General features: G+C 52.8%; 2 protein-coding genes across 4 annotated transcripts; both read right to left on the bottom strand.

Moving 5' to 3' along the window:
• Positions 1-420: 420 nt before the first annotated feature.
• On the bottom strand, positions 421-8,044 carry CNGA2 (cyclic nucleotide gated channel subunit alpha 2). Its single transcript, XM_082061841.1, has 7 exons — positions 8,025-8,044; positions 6,965-7,121; positions 6,664-6,774; positions 5,984-6,148; positions 3,542-3,649; positions 2,997-3,103; positions 421-2,317 (listed from the first exon to the last, which is right to left on the bottom strand). The coding sequence occupies exons 2-7, from the start codon at positions 7,075-7,077 to the stop codon at positions 894-896; spliced, it is 2,028 nt and encodes a 675-aa protein (XP_081917967.1). The 5' UTR covers positions 7,078-7,121; positions 8,025-8,044; the 3' UTR covers positions 421-893.
• Positions 8,045-11,546: 3,502 nt separating this feature from the next.
• On the bottom strand, positions 11,547-20,945 carry LOC309444314 (mitochondrial fission factor homolog A-like). 3 transcript variants are annotated; one of them, XM_082062024.1, is made up of 8 exons: positions 20,823-20,945; positions 17,629-17,857; positions 16,889-17,055; positions 16,047-16,135; positions 14,962-15,123; positions 12,664-12,677; positions 12,250-12,328; positions 11,653-11,786 (listed from the first exon to the last, which is right to left on the bottom strand). In XM_082062024.1, the coding sequence occupies exons 2-7, from the start codon at positions 17,822-17,824 to the stop codon at positions 12,258-12,260; spliced, it is 699 nt and encodes a 232-aa protein (XP_081918150.1). In that variant the 5' UTR covers positions 17,825-17,857; positions 20,823-20,945; the 3' UTR covers positions 11,653-11,786; positions 12,250-12,257. The 3 variants fall into 3 exon arrangements, with proteins under 3 accessions (XP_081918148.1, XP_081918149.1, XP_081918150.1); XM_082062022.1 differs by lacking the exon at positions 12,664-12,677 and having other exon boundaries at positions 11,547-11,786; XM_082062023.1 differs by lacking the exons at positions 12,664-12,677; positions 20,823-20,945 and adding an exon at positions 18,441-18,619 and having other exon boundaries at positions 11,547-11,786.
• Between the last annotated feature and the right edge of the window lie 2,494 nt (positions 20,946-23,439).

Genomic DNA, 23,439 nt, shown 5'->3' on the forward strand with positions numbered 1-23,439 from the left:
CCGGGCTTTTGGGGAGGGAAAGGGATGCTCTGCCCGCCCGCACCCCCTGCCTGCCGCAGGCAAAGAACGAGCGGCAAATTCAGGAGCGGTAAATCACAGGAAAGGGGAAAGCTGGGAGCCGGGGCTTTTGGTGTTGGAAGAAAAAGCAAAACAGAAAACACCTCTCTTTCAATCAAAAATCATCTTAGTCATTAAAATAAATGGATAAATAAATAAAGCACCAGAAATCCTACAATTTAATTTAGAGATGAAAAAAAAAACTTCTTACCCTAAATTCTAATTTGGGGAATTTAACCTTCTCTCCCGACCACCAATCACAAAAGGCAAGGCCATTAGTTTTAAATGGAAAATTCTCACACAAAATGAAGGGAGGTAGTGTTACATTGGAAGGAAAAGAAAGGACAAAGTAAATACCCTCTGTTTTCAACCATTAACCTTTCTGGGTTGACACCTCCCCATGCATTATCCCATTATTTTAGCCAAATGACTGGCTGAATTTGTCCCAGAACATTTATTCTTCCAAAATTCTATTGTCCATCAAACATTCTCATCTTTAGAGACCAGTCCCAGCCCACCTCACGGACCCAGAGGGCAGGAGCAGGAGGTCCCAGGTGCCTACACACACGTCAGGACCAGCTACACGACAGAAGGAAGAAATGAGGTTGCATGTGCCAGTCCCAGCACCCGCACAGTACCCTTAGGCATAGGTGGAATTACTGTTCGTGCTGATGTTGCTGTTGTTCGTAGGGTTTTGGTGGCCTTTCCTGTGCTGCAACCCTCACCAAGAAGCTAAGGGCCTGACAGAAGTCCCTGATCACAGGATCTGCTTCGTGAAATAGCAACCACTGTCTCAGCACAAGGCCAGACATCATCTAGCTGACCTCTGTACCCTTTCAGTGCATCCTACCACATAAACCTTTCTCCTCGTCCTCGAGTAGACTGTCTGAGCTATCGGAGAAGAAGTCCTCCAGATCCTGCTGCCTCATCGTGGACTCCAGAAGGGTGATGCGCTGCTTGAGCTTCATCTGAGCATCATTGTACTCTGTCAGGAGCCGGCCAAAGCGAGTATGCAATGTGTCCAGGTTCAAGGCCAGCCTGTCCAGCTTCTCCTCTATGCTTTTCCCTTCTGTGCTTGCCTCCGCAGCCGACTCATCCAGCAGCCCTTCCTTGATCAGGATCTCCCGGCCACGCTCCTCCAAGACCTTTTTGGCATCAGGATACTCTGTGACTGCTTCCATAAGATCTTCTTTTGAGAGGCAGAAGAGATCGGAGTAGCCCAAGCTACGGATGTTGGCTGTGCGCCTGTTGCCCATTTTGCTCCCTTTAATGTTAAGGATGCTGATCTCACCAAAGCAGCCTCCTGCAGTGAGCAAAGCATACTGTGTTATTCCATCATCCGCCACCACAGCCAGCTTCCCTTCCTTGATGATGTACATCTCTTTCCCAATGTCTCCTTTCCGACAAATGTAATCTCCTGGGCTGAACACCTGAAGGCGAAGCTTCAGCACTAGCTCCACCAGTAGACCTGCCTCACAGTCCTGGAAAATCCTCACCTTCTTCAGTGTCTCCAGGTGAACATTGATGGCAATCTCTGCCCTTAACTTATCAGGGAGATTCTTGAGGACTTCCCGTTCATCTACTGCCTTCTTGTTGGTCCATAGGTAGTCAAACCACTTGATGACTTTGGTTTCCATGTCTTTGCTCACCTTGCGGAACTGCATGTAGTGTTTGATGGCATCGATTTTTGCCTGGAACTCTGCCCTGGTGGCATTCATGTTGGATATCATGGATCCCACATTCCCCACAATGGTGGCAAAGATGAGGACACCGATGAGGAAATCGAAGATCACAAAGAGGTACTCTTCATCGCGCACAGGGGGAGGGGTTTCTCCAATGGTAGTCAAAGTCAGTGTAGACCAGTAGAGACAGTAGACGTACTCCCGAGTCAGATACCCATATTCGGGGTCTGTGACATTGGGATAGACCCAGGTGTCCTCTCCAAAGCCTATGGCCTTGGAGATGGCATAATAAATACATGCATTCCAGTGGATGATAACCAGGATGTAAAGAACCAAGTTGCAGATACGGAAGATGTTGGGGTGGCTGGTTCTGGTCTCAGTCCTGTCAAAGAACTCAAACATGCGGGAGAAGTGCAGCAGCCTGTTGAAACGCAATTCAGGGTGGTGCAATCCCACAGCAACATATGCCAGGTCTGTGGGCAGGATGGAGAGAACATCCAGCTTGAACTGCAAGGTGTGGATGTAGTTATCCCGTAACTTCTTCAGGTCCTTAACCAGAAGGCCCTGTTCCAAGAAACCTGAGAAGTAAATGATAGAATTATCGTGACTTCTGTTTGACTCTTCTGCAGGCAGTTCTGAGAAACAGTTTATGATATGCCAAGCACATGTGTGCATATATACACAGGGTCATAAAAATATTACCAGTTCCACCCGATCTACGCAGTTTACAAGCTCGTGTTATCACTCAAACCCCTCATCTGGCAAAAGCCACCTGAATATATCACTTAAGGATTTACTCTGTTGCCACAAAGAAATGGGGGCACAAAGGTTTCCATCCTCCAGATCATGAATTATTGCAGTTCTGACAGAAAATGTAGAGCCACCTGCCGCGTTCCGAGAACATTAAATTCTACCATTTTTCTGTGTAGATAATTCATTAACTGAATTGATGCAAAATCAAGATACAGACCTTCAGCTATGCCCGAATACTAATAGTAACGCAGGTAATTCTGTATAATTATTCAAAGGTGAAGTTGAAAGCTGGGAAGATTAATCTTTCATTCTGAAACTTACTCTGTTTCTCAGATCTTTTAATTAGATTCTTTCTCTGGAGACTGCTTCACACTAGTGAGTGCTAAGATAGACAAAGCCCTCCTCCTAATGGAGCTGTAGATTAGGCCTCTCCCTTGCAGCTCATCTCTACTTTTAGGAGATTAAAGCAAAGCCCTCACAAGCCAGGGTGTTGCTTTTGCTCACCTGTGCGCAGGCGGATCACTATGTCCCCAATGTAGATAGAGTCCGAGATGTAGTCTAACACCAGCCAGAGGACAACATAGGTCTTTTGCAGGTCACTGAAGCAAGCCCTGGAGGAAAGGCATGAGACAGGGTGGTGAGACCAACAAATCTCCATATCATCTCCAACTATTTCAGCTGAATATAGGCTGATTCTGAGACTCCTAACTGCAACAGGGCTTGGCTACACGCCCCTCTTCTAGAAATTAAAACCCCTTTCTCTGAAAAAACTGGCCCACCTTGACCTAGGTAAAATGACATCTTGAAACCACCTCCCAAATGCACCTTGGGACTTTATCCCAAAATCATGGTCATTTTCACTCAGGGCCAGAGGATGGATGCTCTGCCTTTGCACCGCAGAAGTCACAGTGATAGCAAGGGTCCCTTTTCTTTAGGGTCCTGCCAGCCCCAGCACCACCAGTATCAGTTGTGTGGTCCTGGCTGAGCCATGACAAGCAGGTAAACAGGAGGACTAGAGGAGACAGGGACCCTACAACCTCCCAGCTCACCTGGCTACAAGCAAGCACCAGTTATAGAGGACAGGAACTGCAATGACAGCCAGCCAGCGGTAATACCAGTCTCCCGCAGGGTCCACCACAAAGATCTGCCATTTCTTCCTGGAAACAGAGAGAAGCCAGAGCTGGCAATGTATGAATAAAGGGCTAAACACAGAAAATAAGGTTGGAAGGAACCATGTGAGACACATCCTTCATCCTTTGCACCAGACTGCCTCAAACAGAGCTGCAGCTTGAGTGCCATTCTGTGAACTAAAACCAATCCCAGCAGTGCTGAGCAAAAATGCCCAGCACTATTTAAGCTCCTTTATCCCCAAAACTGGGTTCAGTCATGTACCAGAAGAGGAAACCATAGGACAGTAAGTCAGAGCAAGTGGCCTGCATGCACACATCGCTCCAGTGGCAGAGCCAGAAACAGATGTATGGAAGAAGGTGATCAGAAAACTTCTCATTGCATGACTTTGTGTCTCCCAAATGAGGTGTGGATTGGTGTCAGACAGATCTTAAGAGCAGATTAATTAGAGCAGGGAGGAAAGCGTGCTGCAGATCAGCGAGAGCACCAGGAGGGGATGCCCAAGCCCCAGAGCACTGCAAGGCTGCCATCATCATGCTGCTCACAGCTGCCCGCCTGCAGTCTGCTCAGCCCTGGGACCAGCCTTTGAACTGCTCCCAAGTGTTTGATCCTGCCTATCTTGGGACTCTGAGATAAGACATGTGTGCTCCCATCGCCAGATCTCACCAGAGAAGCCGGAGCGTCTGGGCTGATAGGTTTAGCTGCTGCAGCCTCATAGGTTAAAACTCCCTCCTCTCCCTCCTTCCAGCTTTTGAACATGCAAAACTCCCTCCAGTGATAGGAAATGAAAACAACCCACTTGGCAGCAGGTTTCCCGTGCCCACCCTGCTGATTCTGTCAGCTTCAAAAGCAAAATCTCTGCCTTGAAGTCTCCTTCCCCAGCTGCACAGGCAGCAGCACCTGTGGTGCCCCGAGTGTGGGGACTGGCACTCAGTGCAATGCCAGCAGCAGTCCTTCGTGTTTGCTCTAGGTCCTTCACATTTGCTTTGGGTACGGCCACAGAGAAGCACGTTGTCCAACATCCTCATTAAAAGTGCTTATCTTTTGCTCAGAAAGTGTGACTTAAATGTTTTTTGTTGAGAAAGGGACTCTGCTCCCTAGGACATACACTGACTCACCTGCAGCCAGCCAGTACAGTTGTAACACCCACAAACACTAATAACCTCAATAATGGTGTTAATTACATTGGTAATTTCAACTTTAAATCACCAGTACTGCCCACAGCAGGTGGCCAGAATCACTGGCATTACGCTGACAGTGGGACCAGGGCTGGAAAACCAGGGCTCTGGGTTAACCCAGGAAGAGGGAATAACCATCTGCCTCTTCCCAAAGGCTTTGCACCCAATCCTGCAACTGTGGAGGCTCTCACAGCAGTGAACAACAGCTCAGGTTTGGAGTTACCAGACTTGGGGCTCTTCTTACCTGTGCAGCTAAGGACCCAGAAAACAGCAGGAGTTACCATCATCTCCCCAAGAGCCCACTGGCACTGAGCAGCCCTTTCATGGTACGCTTCAGCACCCTCTGAACAATTAACAAGCTCCCCTGAAACCATGCAGGGCAGAAGATTTTTTTCTGTGACTAGTGAAGACCCAGATACAAGGCTCAGATATTTTTCTCCTACAGAAAACAAGTGATTTTTGGTGTTTTAATTACCATATAGAATGGTAGAGTCCAGAGCAGTCTGTGAGCTTTGCCCTTTAATTAGCCAGCAGAAGAAAAGCCAGGTTATTGTTTTTCACAGGGAACGTGAGCTGAGATGAAAGGGCTGGATTTGAAAGAGCCTTTTCAGAAAGCTGCCCTCACAGTGTCTGTACTTCGGGGGGTGTGGGCAGCAAACGCACTCCCTTCATCCTGCAGATGATGAATGAGACCGGCAAATCCCATGTGTTTGTGTTTGCTGTGGTCTCCTGGGTGAAGATCACACATCCCTCGGCTTGTCCCCAGCTCCTCACATGCACAAGCTGAAGGGACATGTCTTCACAGAGCCAAGGCTGGCTCCACGTGCGAACTCTGGTGCTGAACTGCTCTGAAAATGGGGAGGTTTCCTAGCTGTCACAAGCCATGCAATGTGTGTTTGCTACGAGGGCAAGGACCAGAGGAGAGAATACCCCACAGGTGAGGGAAAGGCCAGGTCTTTTCCACGGGGACAGACTACCAAGTCCTGTGTGCCTGCACAACAGCCCAGCAAAGCCAGGCTGGTTGTCTGGACAGGGGCTGGACAGGACAGGAAGGACCCTTCCCACCACTGTGTCTTACCTCCCCCTTTCCCATCCCCATCCGCCATCACTGCTGGGAACCCCCGAGTACCGTGCATGACTGATCTCCAGCCAAGTACAGTTGCAGCCACAGGGAAGGGGACCTACTTTTTGTTTGCCTCCTCGGTCTCTTCGTCCTCATGTCCAGCACCTGCAGCCACTGTCTGGAGCTCAGGGCCCTGGAAGCGCTCGAGGAAGGGGTCTGGCCTTTGCTGCTCCTCATGCAAGCTCTTGCTGGCCCAGTCCCTCAGCACGAGCACCAGCCGGACTATCCTGGACAGGGGAGAGAGGCAGAGTCAGGGGGTGTCTGCAGAGCAAGGAGAAAGCAAAAGCTCAAGAGCAAGCAGGGTGGCTACAACTGAGAAGAAAACTCTCACACCTCCCTCTCAAGCCCAAACATTTCCTTTTTCCCTGCCTTATAGTGATGATGTGGGACCAAGAATACAGGAGCAAGAGAGCCCACCCTGGCAGAGTCCCACTGCTCCTTCCCCAATCCTGCTGCCATTCCCACAGGGACACGAGGAATGTGTGGGTGGCTGAGGCAGAGGGAGGCTGCCTGCAAGGGAAAGGAGCCCCAAGCCCTCCCAGGGTCCCAGAGGTGAGCCATCCCCTCCCACATCCCTTCCCATGGGCACCAGCACACACAGAGCAGCATTCGCAGGTGCTGGTCCCTGCAACCCTTGCATGCCATGCAGCAGGAGGGGACGGTCACCCCATGCCCGTCCCCAGTGTCAAAGCCAGGCACAAAAGGCTCAGGCTCACCCAGGCTCAACAGCACACAGAGGTACCTGGCCAAGGCTCCCCTGCCTTGGAAAGTGGGGGCAGCCAGCTGCTCCCCCCCATCTGGGGGATCACCTCTCCGCAGCTCTGAGGAGGTGTCATTCTGGGTTGAGCAGGTCCTGCAGTGGGGAAAAGGCGAGATCGCAGCCACAATGTGCCACCATGGCACCTGCCCACAGCCAAATGAACTGGAGGCAGCAGGCAGCTAAGTTTGGCATCACAGCCCTGCCCACATCAGGTCTCTGCAGACACAGGGAGCTGGCCCTCCCCTCCCCTGCCTCCCTCAACCAAACCGGGGAGCAGCCTGACCTCCTGGTGCTGAGCCCTGTCCCCTCCGCATCACGCTCCACTGGGGCTTGGGCAGGCGCGCAGGGGTGGTGGTTGGCCGGTGAGCTGTGCAGACCATTACTCTTGGCTGTCATCCTCCATGTGAGGAGACCACGGGCACACACCCCGTGTCAGAGACCTGCAAAGAGCAGAAAACAGCCCTAAGAAGAGCCATGCATCGTGTGGTTTGAATCCAAAGATACGGCATAGCATAGGGAGAGGGTCAAACCCCATGGGATGTGCTCATCCTGTGTTTTCCACCACTGGCCAACACTAAGAGTCCTGCAGAGCATTTCACCCTCCCCAGGAGATCCTACATCTGCCCACGGCCCATGAAAGACGCTCTCCTCATCATTCAGGATACTCAGCCATTGCTGAGGCAACAGCATCCCCAGCGAGCAGTGCCATAACAACGAGCCCACAGCTCTCGGCACCACTACCATCCCAAGGACAAGAAAAGAGACTCATAAGGGTTGTAAACAGGAGGCCAGCCCTGCCAGGGAGGTGCTGTCGTGCAGCAGCACGGAGTAGACTTTACATGTACAAAGCTGCTTGCACCCAAGCAACTGCTGTCCTTCCCCAGGGCACTGCAACCTGCTGGTGCTCTGCCCAGGAAACCCCACCTCTCATCACTACAGAAATCTCCCCTGAGCTGGAAACTGAAGTTTGCTGTTTAAAAAGAGCCTGGCTGAAGACCGTGCTGGCAGGAGCTACCATCTGGTTTCAGAACGCAGCAGAGAAGATCCTACATTAACACACGGAGACTGCTGTGGAGCTGTTAAGTGTGGGATTTCATCAGGAATTGTTTATCTAATAAGCAAGAGATGCCTGCGGGGCTTGCCCATCTCCAGCATCACACGCAGCCCTCGCTGTTCTGCTGCACCCTAGTATGGACCACACCATGCAAAAGCACCTCACAGAAACACAGATTTGCTCAGGCAGGGAGGCAAAGCACACAGGCATTGCCCAGCCCTACCTAGATCACTTATTCCCACCCTGGTCACCCAGCCTGCTCCCCCAGGGCACAGCACACCCTCCATACCCGCAATGCACAGATGAGGCAGGTTCCTGGAGGCAACACACTTGTGCTCTGACACGGTGCAGCCCATGGCCAAGGCTCTGCTTGAGAGAAGGCAAAGCCTTGTACACCTTTACCAGCAGGCACAAAGTCTACATCCACAGCGCACACCCAGGCAAGCCACTGCCCCAAGGCAGCTGAGCTGCTACTGAGAAGCCACCACTGTCCACTTACGAGCCTGGTGTCCCCCGAAGCCTTCAAGACTTGGCTGCTGTCTGGTGCGCACTAGCGGGGGTGGCTGGGGAGCATCCCTCCCCCAGGAGACTCCCAGGCTGTCTCTGGAGCATTCAGGCTTTTCATATGTGTGTTGAGCTGCGAAGCAAACCCAGCACAAGTGGAGCTGCCTGCAGTCCTGCCCAAGCCGAGAAGCAGGCCAGGCAGCCGGGCAGCGCCCAGGCAGCGGCAGAGGGGCTGCCGCGGTGCACTGGGAGGGTGCACACGCGCGTGTGTCTCGTCACCACAACACACCCATCCCCTGAGCATCCTCAATGCCCTGAGCAGCAAGGCACACTTCAAGAGGAGTTAACTAGCAGCTGGCTTTGTGTTTGGGAGATGAAAGGGGAGGAGGCAAACATGCTGCTCAGGGATGCTCCATTTCCCTACCCATGCATCCCCTTCTCCTCCAGCCACCACTTCAGTGGCTGGAGGGACCCGAGGCATCTCTCAGGGCAGAGATCGCAGCCATCCTGAGCAGCTCTGGGTCCAGTGGCTCCCGAGTACCTGGCAAACCTCAGGGAAGGGTGATGGCCCACCCGGGGACAGGCACAGCCGGCAGACCCCGCTGGGCTCAGGTCTTGCCGCACAAGGGGATGCGCTGGCACTGCCTCCCAGGCCGCCTGCTTCTGCTCCTCTCCCAGCCCCCTGCCCTAGGGAAAAACAAAGCTGGAGACTATTTCCCTGCTTCACAGGCTGTGCCACTGCTAATGCTATGATGGAAAACTTGCAGAAGCAGCCACATTTGAACACTCTCCCACCCTGCTACCTCTTATCACGCTTGGGAAGCAAAACACCGAATTTGCTGCTCTGCAGTCGCAGCAAAAAGAGCTGCAGAGTTTGAAGGTGATCATGAAATGTATCTTCCACAAACTTCCGCCCTTGTACTTGGTTGACAAAGCCATTCCAATAACCAGTTAGCAAAAAATTTGTATCCCCAAAGCAATAAGAAAGACAGTAATTTTTACCCCCTTCCTTTAGCATCCAACTACTTGCAGTAGCTGAGGCTGGATCAGTCCCTGCTGTGCACAAGGAGTCCTGCACCGCTCACAGGGCTGATCTAAAAGCATCAGCACCAAGACTCCCTTTGCTACCTAATATTTACCCTTTTTTTTTTCTGCTACAAAGCCTTGAATTCCAGTTACTCTGATCTCAGTGAAAACCTGGGTGGAAGGGAACCCAAAAGAAGAAATGGAATTTTTGCAGCCTTGGCCAGGGCAGCTGGTGGTGTTGGGTCCCAGCAGCAAGGGACACATCACCCTGCTCTTGTTCCCACACGACAGAGCCCGGCACTGGGGACAGCTCACAGACCAGGAGCACCAGCACGTATAACCCCCCCTCCACCGCTCCTTTTGCTCCCTGCCTGCAGCTGCCTTCAAAAGGAACACGGGAACCCCAGTGCCTGATAAAATAAGCATGCGTGGCTCATACATCCAGCACCAGGTCAGCATCCTGCTGCCAAGGTAATAAAACTTACCCATTCCCATCCACTGGGATACCAGGATCAGACTCCACGGTTGGTAGAAGAAACAAATCCAGACCACACAGAGATTATTAAAATATACATTTTATGGGGCAGTGTTTCAAGACTTACATAAAAGACATATTGCATCCCCTACAAGCTGCCAATAACTAGCCCTTGAGAACAGACAGTTCGATCACCTCTCCTCCAAACACCTTCTAATCTACGCTTTGAAGGTGGCGTGTCCCCCAAAGGGTCAGCCCTTCTCACCTTAAAATACAGCTTAAAAAAAACAAACAAAAATATAAGCTTCCTCCAAAACACATTTTCACCTCTCAGAGAACGAAAACCAGTCAAACAATTTACCTCCTTTCCTGGCACGAGTCCCAGCAGCAGCCCCCATGTACAGGCCCATTGTGTAAGGTCCCCTGGTCACCCTGGCCGCAGCCTTGAGCCAGAGGAACCAGCCCTGCACCAGTGCTCCCATTCCTCACACACACCCAAGCCCACCACACCATCCTGGCTCCCACCGGCAATAAATCTCAGCACTCTCCTCAGTTCATCTATCAGGCACAGGTTCAGATCTGCAATTACCTGTGGGACAGTTATTTATTAGTCGATGCCTGGCTGCCAGATTTACAGTCACAGATGCTTAATGCAGTTGCAGGCAAGAAACACCCAAGCATCCGTGTCTGTAAACAAGCCCTTGGGACATCTGGATGACCTGTAGATCCAGATACAATTACTTATAGGTAGAACAGAGAGGTCCTGTTAGGCCATGCCAAAACCTGCCTCCAGAGCCTTGGAAGCACAACTCCAGCAGATGTGCTAGAAGAACCACCAAAAGCAACCCAAAGGCAGCTCACACCCAGGTGTTACTGAACTCCACAAAAGGAAAGAAATGGCAAAGCTGTTGAACAGGGTTTGTTTTTAGCTAAAGAGAATCTGGGCCAATAATTCCCCTCACCTGTGTTCTGGCACCATTGCTGAAGTTACAGCTTGGCAGCAGAGCTGGGAGCCATCCTGCCCTCTGGCCCGGGCAAACTAACAAATACCTACTGCTGCCCAATGGGCAATTTTCCACAGCCTGTCTGGTGCTATCACTGTTGGTGTGAGGTCTTATAATCCAGAGAGTCCCCATGAGGAGGTTTCCTATTTAAATCAATCTGGGAAACAGCCAAGCTCCTGAATAAGCCCAGATCTCAGCAATGATCTTACAGCCACTTTGGATCTGAGTATTTGTAAATCTGCTGTTGAACTGGCTCAAGCAGGACGGGAGCGGAAGAGATGGTGGCACAGCAGCAGCTGCAGGGATGGGAGCATCTCGGGCTGCATGTCTCCTAGGGAAGGGGCTACGGCACAGGAGAACCATCAGGGCTACTTCCACCAAAGAGCAGTTGTGCAAGGAAGAAAAGAAAACCTACCAGCAGTTTAAAATCACTCAACCACTCTACACAAGTTTTTTGCGTGGAAGATGAGGAACAGATCACAGCAGCTGGCTGAGAACTTTTATTGGGTCAGAACTGAGTTGTCCAAGCTGGGACATGGTCAGGGGACTGAGCCCACCACAGGCTAAGACTGTAACCAGACCCCATGTCCACGAACACCTAACACCTTGGTTTTGTGCCTCCTCTAGCAGGCAGCCCAAGGGCCAGAGGGTCTCCCATTACTTTGCACAGGACAGACACCTCCTGTCCAGCTCCATCGTTTCCCCCACCCACCTCTGATGGGAGAGGGATGGCATCTTCATTGTAATCACGGCCTAAAGCACACAAATCCTCAAGGGCCTGCAGTGCAAAAAGCAGGTCAAGTTAAGAAGAAACACATAGTTTTACTGTTTACAAGTACACGAGCAAGGACTCTCCCCTGCCCTCACCCTCACTGCCGGGGTTGGGCAGGGGAGATCAGGGCACAGGAAATCATCTCCTCAGCCAGAGCCATGTGTTGATGAGGCAGGCGGAGATCAGCACGGAGTAGACCAGGGCTTCCTTCTGCCGCCAGGCGTTGCACTGCTCCTCCAGCACGCGAAGCCTCCCCGAGATCCTCGTCAGCTGCAAGGGAAGCGGTGGGGCCACTGTCAGCCCTGCAGCAAAGTGCAGGACACTTGCTACACCCCAGAGGTGTGGGACAGCAACGGATGGAGGGATGGGAACTGCTCTCTCCTTCACGTCCTCTTTCCTAGAGCAGCAGTTATCTTTGTTTGGGAGAATTAGCAGCTGTAGCTCAGCTCCTGAGCAGATGCTTCAGCAAAAGGTCCTTCCCATCAGAGGAGCATCTGAGCCCTTTACCACCAGCAGATGGAAGGGTCTGGCTGTCTCCTGTAGCCCTACAGCCACTCAGGGCAGGAGCTTGATGAGTCAATACACATGTAAGTCCTCCCCTGCTTCTCCATTAGCTGGGACCAGTTTGGCAAGGCCAGCTCAACAGGGCCAAGCAACAGACCCCCAGAGCCTCCTCGCCCACCCTCCTACAGCTCTCCCAGAAGACATTTGCAGCCCTTCACCCCCATCTTACCTGTTTTCTCATTGCTGCCATCTCAGCCACCCCAACCTCCTCCAAGGTGCCCTCCAGGGCTGGGCCAACCTCCTGGGAGCTGAGGAAGAAAAACAGAGATGCAGACAGACAAACACCAATCAAGAGGTGCAATTACCTTCCCTCACACACGGCATCGCCACGGGAAGCCGAGCCATGCAGGTAGCGTGTGATGCCCAGGATGGGCTGTCTGGATGCAGCATCAGGAGAAAGGAAATGGCACCTGCACAGCATCTACTCATCTCCTCTTAACCCTCATCATGCATATTTATACCCCTCCACCATGCACCCAGTAGTGTCACAACAAAACACACAGCACATGCCATGACAGGCAACAGGGAAAACGCATGCTTGTATTTCCTTAGACAACCATCAGAGAGAAAACAAGATATTTACCGAGCATCCGTCCCCTGTAGTCAGAGGAATTCATTGAGGGTTAAATAAATCATCTTTAGAGCCAGTCAGGTAAATAAGTATCACACGGCCAATACCAAAATGGAAGGATGACCTCATTTACATCAGCAGGTGAGGATCCCACAGGTGGGAAGCAGCCATCAACTGAGGGAAAACTATATAAGCAAGTGCATCAGCCAGCAGAAAAGGGTCCTGTGGTTGCTGACACATGGATTTGCTCCTCTCTGGTATCTCCAGGTACCCCAAGCTCACTTTCCCTGTGCCCTCAACAACAACAATAACAAAAAAGTATCACTGTTTGCTCTTCTAGCAAGTTTTACCTGCAACTTGAAACATAAACAAGCCACCCACGCATGCACCACTTTCTTCCACCCCTGGAAACAAAGGGGCCACCACTGGGATTAGCGGCTGCACTGGCAGAGGCAACACAGACCAGGGAACTCCAGGGCATCCCCTGGGGAACCAGCCTTGCTGCAGGGCCCACAGCACCGAGACACACAAAGAAATAGATGCACAGTGAGAAAAATCAAAATTGCCATGTTCAGTCTGTTGTTCCTGTCATCATAGGCTAGGTTTGCACCAGCTCTTCTATAACCAAACCCCCCTGTGCACACCAATAACTTGCATAGGCACTTGATACTGTGCAGTTAATGAGTGTCTAACACGGCTCCTTCAGAGACCTTGGGGACAGGAGGGTGTTTATTCCTGTTTGCAACATGATGTTGATCTCACTGAAGACAAGCCAGAACTGCATGCAGAGATTCAGTGAATCTGTCTGAAAAATACATTTGTGAGATAATACCTCCATGTAATGTGGCTGCAGTGTAAAATGAAAAGCATAACAGAAAGAAAATCCAAATTCCCCCAGCACAGAGCCATTAGGAAAGGACACATCCTGGGGCTTTTGACTGAAAAAATCCCAGCTGATACAGGTGAACACCCTTTAGAGGAGAGACTATAAATTACTTTCTGATGACTCACACCCTTCAAGAGGTAACCATATTCCAGTCTGTCCAAGACCAGACTTTACTTTATTAAAATTTCAGGACAAACAAGTCAGCTTGGTCATTTTTTATTTTTATTGTTGCATAGAGGTACAAAGTTGTTGTATCTAAGAGGTACTGTATGCATCTCAAGTGATGCAAAGTACTAAGAAGAGGCATTTCAAGGGGGTTGGTTTCAAAGGGAGACTGAGACCTGGCGAGAGGCCCAGGACTCAGCCCACTGCGCTACAGCAGCTCTACAACGTACCACCTCTCATGGTACCACGGCCTAAACCTCCTTTACTGCTGATGGAAGGAGGGAGAAGGCCTTATACAGTCACTAACTAGATCTGTTGGCATGCCCAGACTCCATTTAAAATTAAAAAAAAAAAAGAAAAAAAAAAGCAACATTTGAAGACAATCAGCCTTCTGTGGCTAAAAGCGGGGACATCACTTTGCATTGTCTGCAGGCAGAAGCCAGCTCTGCTCCTGCACCTCCGTGCCAGCTGGGGAGGGAAGGCAGGATGTGCTGCGGATGGCACTGATGATGGATGCTCACTCTCCTTCCCTTTCCTCCTGGAGCCTTTGTTCAAGGAGAATTAGAAGTATTTAGACACTCCTCTGGGTGTTCAGCAGCCTTAGAGCGGTGCGGACACCTTAGGGCCACAATGACGTCTTTGAACATGTTAAATTCACTGGACTTGCACACATAAGAGTGTGGTGGAGATAGTTACTCCAGCCCATCTGGAGAGACTGAGGTCATTGCATACCTGCTCCAGTGTGCACACCGGCACACTGCACTCTGGCCAGAGACACTGGCTATGCGGTTGGTACCTCGGTGCACCCAGTTTGTGGAAAAAGTTAATTAATAGCAATTAAGATACAGCCAAGGGTGCTGGGAGCCTGCAGGAATGGGTGTCTCACAGATAGGACCTGAGTCAGGCCATCTGCTCTCAACTTTGATTCCTTTCACACATTGATCTCCATCAAGCTATCAAAGCATGCAGAAAAATTAGCACTTGCTTAGCAGTGAAGAGCATGTGAAAAACCAGCAACGTCACAGGCAGCATTTGGTCGCTCAGGGCACCCAGTGTTAAGCTGAGCAGGAGACAGGAGCTGGGCTGGGTTAGCAGGGACTGCTGCACCCAGGACAGGCGAGGAGGAGAGTCTGGGGCAGCCATGCAGGACCAGCCTGCTCCTGTGGTTTGCAGAGCTCACGCCTGGCTCATGCCTTAGAAAAGCAAAGGCAAGTCCTGGCAGAGTGACACAGAGGTGGCTCAAGATGAGCTGAAGTCACCTGGACAGCACTGGGTCTTGCAAGGAATCCTGGAAACGGTGGTAGAGCACCTGGCCCAGGTGGTACATGGTCTGGAAGATGTTCTGCATGGAGTAGATCCTGCCCGTCTCCACGAGGAGGGGGACCGGGACCCTGTGCGCAGGTAGGGGGCACGTGTCCTCACTGGGGTGCACACAGAATCACACCTGTTATTTCCTGGCCTGGTACAGTACGGGCACATACAGGCATTTCGAAGTGCCCTTCATTCCTTCAAGAGCTCCAAGCACCTCTGGGCAATGCCATGGGCACCCAGACCCCCACATCACCGAGTAGGAGAACCCCCTCCAGCAGCCTCAGAGGCAGTCGCCTGACTCCTCCAAAACCACCCATGGCTGTGTGACACCCAGACCTTCACCAGCCGCTCTCACAGGGGTTACAGAAGGAAGCTCTCCTGCCACCCACGACAACCCTGGACTTCCAGGAGGAAAAGTGGCTCTGCTCTGGGATTAAGTTAGAGACCATTTCTCCACCAGAGGGACTCTGGAGCCCAAGACCATGAACAGAAGATCACTATCACCATGCTGCTGCTCACAAGCTACACTCAAAGAGCTGAAAAGCAAGTGTGGTCTAAGCCCACCCTATCTGTAAGGCACAGGCTTCAACAACCACTGCATAAACCCAGTTAAGCCCTGGTGCCTCCTTTGCCAGTGGTCACCTGCCCGTAGCCCCCAGCGCTCTGCCGTGCTGGTGCTGGAGCAGGAGAGCACGTTGCAGAGCGCCAAGGGGAACATGGGCACAGCCAGAGCAGGCAGCAAGGTCTTCCGGGCCCAATGGCCAGGCAAGGACGGACAGCACTCCCAGCGTGCTGGAAGACGAGACACGTGCATCTCAGCAGAGAGCTCATCACCCTGGGGACCAACGCAGCTGCCTTCAATGCTGCCTGGCACAAAGCTTCTCTCATGCCAGGAGCACAAGTAGGATATGCCAGGTGCTGCCTTGCCCCAATCTGGATACCCCCCACCTCAGGGCACTGACAACAGAGGGCATCAGATCAACAGAGGATGCTGATGCCCACCCACCCCAGACAGCTCTGTGCTCTCGCTCACCGCTCATGGTGCTGTCCCGGACTGTGCAAGGCCAGCTGGGCACAGTCATTTGGAGTCCTCTCCCGCCGCGACCTGCTGCTGTGGTGGCCCTGTCAGCATCAAACACAACTGCTTTAGGGCGGAGACCCCACACAGGGCGAGCCCAGCCCCGTGCCCTGCAGTGCCAGGAGTCCATCCATGGGGAAAGCAGTCAGTGGTGGGAGCGCTACATGGACTCCAAACCTGGTGAGCTGATGCTGGAGCAGGTGGAGACATGCTCAGAGCAGGGAGATGGGCACCAGCAACAAACCTGCTGGTCTAATCTCTATTCAGATCAAAAATCCTGTACCCAGCACATCTGGGAATGGCTCTTGAATCTCAGGGAAGTGAAAGCACTTGAGAAGGCAGATCAGCAGCTCCAGCAGCCACACCAAGCCTTGGCCTGCCTATGTCTCTGGATTAGTTTCATACAAGGTTAAAATCTGCTCTAAGTTCTGACGCCAGAACCCTTTACACTGCAATGAAAAACAGCTCCTCCTCATACTTCATCCAGGACAAACAGAGACTTCAAAAGTAGCAGGAGGTTGTGGGGGGACTGCATCTACCTCAGCCCATCTCCTGCTCACAAAATGTAGCAGGAGACCTGGCTGAATCCATGTCCCAACACACAGGTGTGTACTGGTTATGGGACAGAAAGAGATCCCACCACCCCTACGTCCTCACTCCTTGGACCTCCTGGAAGGAGAGAGCACTCTGTAAGATACATTCTGGCTCAGGCTGATAACAGACCTCTGGAGAAACCCAACAATGAGATTGCTCCCCTTTCCCGCCACAGGCAATCCCATCCGTTCTCAATACGGTACCAATCGTTTGCGTTTCTGGGAGCTTGATCTGCTGGCCACGTGCAGATAAGGGAGGTCCCCGAGGTGGGTGGGCTGCGCAGCGGAGTCTGGGGACACATGCACCACAACAGAGGGGACCTTCCTTTGCTGGTTCAGCAGGATGGGCCTCAAACTGGCATCTGACATTTCTACAGAGAGGAGAGAGAAAAGAATTAAACCAAACTCAGTGCCCTCAGGACAGGAGAGAAGAGAGATCCACCCATGTAGGAGACCCAACCCTCTGTCTGGTGTTACCAGATGTACATCAAAAGCCATGTGCCACAGATGTGAGTTGCAGGACAAGCCAGAGAGGCGTGGACTGGAAAGCAACCGGACAGGCTGTTCTGGAAGAGTGAGGTTTGGGAGCAGTTTCTCAAAGAGAACAGGGCCATATGTCTCTGCATCCCAAAGCAGGCAGCCTACCAAAGGCCCAGAGGGAACTGTAAGAGATGTGGAAGGAGATGCCTCCGCACTTTGCTTCTTACTTTTTGGAGCTAAGAGACCCCTCCTGCCTTCTGTTGGTCACCTTTTCCCACCTCTCCCCAAGCATCTCTCCCCCATCCTGTCCTACCTTCCAGAAGAAAGCTGACTACAACATCTGCCCCTGTCCTCTCCCCTTGCAAAGCAAACCACTGGGGACTTCATAAAGAGATCCTACTCCCTACCACATAGTAGAGCCCCATCAACCTTCAGCCACCCCAAAAGACAACCCAGGACATTACCTGCAAGAGAAATCCTATCAGGGATGTGCATCCGAAAGGAAGGAGGGATGTCCTCTGTCACTGGCTCCTTGTCCACAGGGCTGAAGCTATCTGCCACCTTCAGCCTGTTGGGAACCTGCATCCTTTGATTGATGGCTTCTGTGAAGAGCAGGTCACAGCGCACTCGGTTAAGGTCCAATCCCCAAAACGGCCACATCTTCTTTCTATTCCCTCAGATTGCTCGAGCACCCTGGGGTTTCACACAGAGGAAAAGAAAGCTGAGCGAAAGCAGGAGCAAGGAGCTCTTCAAACCGGCACCTGCACACATGCTGTAAGACAGCTAAAATATAGGCAGAAACAACCCAAAAGATAGACCCCGTCAGAGTCATCCTGGAGAATGGGGTGTCCCATGAAGCTCAGCTGATGGGGACAAGGGCACGGGGCTGCTGCACCTGGGAACTCCTGATCGGCAGAAAGAGAAAGGAGAAAACTCCTACATGTCCTGGGAGCAGAGCATGAGCTTCGCACCTATTACTTCAATTGATAGCAAGGAAAAGCTGTGGGAGAAGAGCAGTTCAGTATACCCTAAAAACTAGTGAGTGAAAACAAACAAAATAATCCATCCAGAAGTCATTTTTTTTGGAGGGCTGGGCACACATTTTTGTGTTCATACACCTTCAAGGAAAAAAAAGAGGTCTTGTAGAAAAAAACAAAACGTTTTGGTGATAGGATTCCAGGTTACCACAGAAAAAACAGAGCACTAAGCTCTTTCTCCACACACACTTTCGCTGTAGCAGGCCCATACCCCATTCCACACCCCGTCCAGCACCCACCTTCTCAAGTGACTCATACCAAGCTGAACAAGATGGACTTTGCCCCAAGCAGAGCTGCCAGATGCTGAACCATCCTCCCAGAGGGTAAGGAAAAGCACAGGTCAGCATCCTCTTGGCTTTCTCCCAGGAGGGGACTGGCATGGAGGAACAGTCTCCAGCTCTCACTGCTCCTGGGGGCAGCCTGAACAGGACAAGGGACACAGATACCATCCGGGGCTCTGCAGCTGCTCAGAACACACAGAGGCCCAAAAAACACCTTCCTGGCTCCCAGCATATGCGCTCTTCATTATTTCCCAAAAAGCTGCAGCTGAGGAGAAAACCCCAGCAAGTGAGGGCTGCTGATGCTGGCACATCCCAGTTGGACCCCAGCACTGTCCCAGCATCCCAGACACGCCACACACATGCACAGCCTCTCTGCACCCTCCTTGCTGCTGCCCTTGGAGTTTTCCACACTCAAAAAGCTCCCAGTTTGCTTCCAGGTCAAAATCTCCACCACAAGACAAACTGCTGCTCCACCACAGCATGAACAACCAGAGGAAAGAAAGGTTTTCCTCTTCGAAGCTCAAGGGGGAAGATGAGAGGAGGCAGCTAATAGGAGCACGCAGGGGCATTGCCTTCTTTGATCACATCCAGGGACTATATTTAGCAGCTGGGTGTCTGACGCTGCGTTTCCAGCCCACCAGGCTGCTCCCAGCTGACAGCAGCCAGGGCTCCCCACCTTGCTGCTGCTTCTTTGGACCCTCTCGCCTGCCCCTGCCCGCCGGCACCCCCAGGATACCACCCATGGCAAAGGAGCAGGGGGAGATCCCTGGGGAGCAGCACTGCCCAAAGCATGAAGGACCACGGGAAATGTGGCCACTGAGCCACTGATCCCGTCCCCTGCAGCAGACAGGCCCTGCAACCCCATCTACGGGAAGGCAGCAGAACCGGCTCCGTGTCTGCAATAACCAGCGCTTCAGTGATCACCTGCCTCGCGCTGCTCTCTCCTCTGTCATTAAAAACCTTTTAATTGAAGAGATAGAAATTTGCCCAGCATCAGCAGCAGGGATTTCCTGTTTCCAGCTGTGCAGAGATGAGATCCCCGTCCCTGCAACTCGGGCTGCCCCAGAGGCACTGCTGGAGACACGGGGTGTGGGGGCACAGCTGCCCCCACCTGCCCCACGCCTTCTCCACCACCCTGCCCAGACCCAATGCTGGCATGGGTGACAAAACCCTTGGGTGTCAAAACACACATGCACCCTGCTTGTCCCCCAAACCTCAAATAAAGTGGGTTTTTGCAGGAACTCCCCCACTCGAAAGGGGGGCAATAAGTCCTGGGACAGTCCTAAAGTGGTATCAGTCCCACAAGAGAAACCTGTGTCAGACGCCCAGCCCCACAACCACGGAGACAGGTTTCTCCTTCACATTTCTGGTGCTTTAGAGGAGTGAACACTGTTGCTTTCTCAGACTGCTCTCTGGGAAACCAGCATATATTAATAACAATAAATCCGGAGAGGGCAGATCAGTTCATTTTCTAATCACCCCTGAAGCTGCTGCAGCTCCCAGAGAGCAGAGGGATAAGAGGGCAGTGAGAAGCAGGCTCTAAGAGACCAAGCTATTAAGAAAAAACAAAAATCTGCTGTCAAAACCCGTAAGAACAAAACGCTTAACTGGTGGGATTTCCTCTTTTAACTTTCTTTAGGGCTTTTTCTAGCCATTGCCAAGCAACCCCACCTCGCCAGCGGAAGAGGATTCCTTCTGGGCCTCTGCTTTGGCACTTCTTGCATGTGCAGCGACAGGGAATTTCCAGCACACTAAGCCTGTGAGCGGGTTTAAGTCCTGCAAGCCTGGAAAATCTGCCCTGTGGAAGGAAACCCTACAACCTTCCTCTCTCCGTCCCTCCCCAGCCCCGCATGCTCCATACAAGGCAGGAGGGGGTACCAGGATGGGGTGCAGGAGTGAGCAGCCCTCTGCTAGAGGAGCCGACCTCGCTCACAGCTCTGCCCTGCAGCTCGGAGCTGTGCCTTGTCACGGTAGAAAGGGGCTAAACAAGGAGGGGAAATGGGTTTTGTCACCTGCCACGGCCACGCAGAGTGACCCCACGCAGGGTGACCCCTCTGGCCCCCGCGTCCCCCGCCTTAGGGATGCGCTGGGGAGAAAAGGGCTTCGGGGATCCCAGACACAGCAACCCGGGGGGGCTGAGGAACTCAGGCCACGGGACACGCGTGAGAAAAGCCGAACACCCGCGGGGGTGGGAGGCGGGAGGGGTCCCCCAGGGCCTCCACAGCACCGCCGCTGCCGGACGCGCTTCCCCGCCAGGGCTGCCCGCAGAGTCCCGCCCCGTCCCGTCCAGTTCCCCGTACCCACCGGCTTGCACAGGCGGGGGGAGTGCGGGACACTTACTTGTTTTTGCAGCCCAAAGGAACTCCCGGACCTGTAAACAGCCGCACCCGCTGACCAGCCGGGGCGGGGGCGGTAGCTGCTGGAACAACCCGCCCCCTCGCCGCGCTTAAAGCCGCAGCCGGGGTAATTAACGACTCATCAGCGCAGCGCCTCCCCGGGGACAGCGGGCACCCCCAGCCCGGCCCCCCCGCCCGCAGGTCACCCTCGTCCCTCCCGCGAAGTAAAAAGTCTGCCGGACGGAAGGGATCGCTCTTGCCAGGGGCAAAACTGGGGGACAAAGGCAAACGCGGGAGCTCCACCCCGTCCCAGGCACACGCTGCTCAGGGGTGGCTGCAGGCGAACCGACCCACGGATCAAGGCCAGGGGACCCCAAGGCCAGGCAGCCCCAGCCCCAGCTGAGATGATCCAGCACAGGACCGGGCAGGAGCAGGGACAGTGGCCATCCCAGCACCGAGCTGTGCCACAGCTAATCTCGCCTGCCTCTCAGTGGAGTTTGCAGTGATAAAAACGATCCGTTTGGGATGAATGACAAGTTTTAAGCATTTCTGAATGGAGACAGAGTCCAAGATCGGACCGTAAAATCTGGTTTTGAAAGGGCTTAAACTAAATCCTATGCTGCCCTACTCTTGCTATTTAAAGGGGATTATCTAAGAGGTTTAGGAGCACATAGAGGAATAGCAAGAAACCTTGTGCACCTAAATCCCCTCAAAGACCTTAGGAAGTCGCTCCGCACTTCACCTACCAACTGGTCAGGGCTCACAGGACACACTCCGGCTCTGAGAATTGCATCTCATGCCCAGGGAAGTCAAAGGCTCCAGTCCTGGCGTTGGGTTCACTCCCAGCCCCACAGCAGCACACACCTGGTCCCCAGAGATGGTCCCCAGAGATGGTCCCCAGAGATGGTCCCCTCCTGCAGCTGTGCCCAGGGTGGGTATCAGTGCCACAGCTGCCTCCATTGTCCTGCAGAGCTGAGCCCCAGGCACCCTCGCGAGATGGAAATCCAGCTGCACCCCCCCATGGGAAAAAGTCACTCTGTGCCACTCAGACCATGAGGGTTTTTTAATAAATACCTTTTTTAATTTTTTTTCACAGAAATATACCAAGTTTTACAGAATACAAACTGCAGGGATAATGACTGAGCATCAAAGACAGAGGATGCAGAGTGCCCTTCTGTCTCCCTCCAATCTTTTCCAGGCTCTGACCCCAATGCTCGCTGTCAGGTCTTCCCATAAGCCCAATTTGCTAAGGCTGAAAGGCAGAGTAAAGGCCTGGGAGGGGACAGACAAGGTGCCAGCAGCTGCAAACCCATGTCCTGCCCCAGGAACAGCCCCGCTGGGCAAACCTCAGCTCTGGGCTGAGGGCACCTGCAGCGAGAGCATCGTTGGGACTGAGCAGGTGCAGAGATGTACAATAGCCTTTCGGTGCTGGTGGAGAGACTGGTATGGGGGTGAACACCAAGGAGTGGCAGTGCTGGGTGTTTGTGGGCTAGTCCTATGGCGCAGGTGAACACAACCCCCTTTCTAACCCATCAGACATGACTGGGAAATGACAGCCCCATTGCTTGGACCCCAAAAACAGCTGCCCAGGAAAAGGGGACACTGGTCCCACAGCAAAGCACCTGGCTTTGCCGTGGCACCACAACCAGCCAGTGGTCAGGTACAACAGGGTCTGGCTCTACTCCCGACCCACTGGCATTGCTGGGTCACGGCATGGTCAGCCCTCACTGCTGCAGCCACCTCTGTCAGCTCCGCACCATGGCCAGGACCACCAAGCACTCTGCCCACCAGAGTGGTGGGCCTGGAGGAGAGTGGGCTCTCACACTCCCCTTAACCTGCTCCAGAGAACAAAGAGCACCAAAGAGAGGGGCCAGGCAGGACAGAGAGGTTTGGGGTACAGAGCGCGGAGGTTTGGCCTGTCCAGTCTCCCTGTGCCAGCATCCCACCTCTGGTGCAGACACCAGACAGGCGCCTTTTTTCCAGGATTCTCCAGGAAAAAGAATCATCCCCAGCGCTTAAAGCCACAGGACCACGCTTGGCCTGAGGTCAGAGATGAGCCCATCAGGCAGCTCTGACATAGCCAAAGTTCCAGCTTCCTGGCACCCCGCAGGAGGGAAGTGGAGAGCATCAGGAAAAGGACCTGCTACTCCAAAGTCACTTACCTCCTGTACGAGACCACCACGAGCCCTTCCCCCTTTCCAAAGGGACCTAGGAGATCAGAGAGTCCCTCCCTGACTGCTCCTCCTGATCTCTGGACAGTGAATATCACTACAGGCACCGCAGGATGGACCAGGCTCCCCATTCCCCCCTGGCAGCAAATCCACACAAGGGAGGCACTTTATCCCCAAACACAGTGTGGACACCGACTGCGGGGATGGACAGAAATTCACCACACACTTCCTGCATCCCCAACTCCTCATCAGAGCCTGGAGCAGCAAAACGGGGCCAGATGAGGATGTGGGGTAAGGCTGAGCAGCAGCCCAGGGAGGCAGTGAGGCCATTTTAATAATGGGAAATGTTCTATCTATTCAAGGGGTAAGTAGGGGATCAAATGCACCATGGGGAGACCCCTGCGTTGAGCCAGGAACAAGCTGCCACTCTGCTCTGGCTGCTACAGCACT

Source organism: Streptopelia decaocto (genome assembly GCF_964273445.1).
Source record: "Streptopelia decaocto genome assembly, chromosome: 10".
NCBI lineage: Eukaryota > Metazoa > Chordata > Aves > Columbiformes > Columbidae > Streptopelia > Streptopelia decaocto.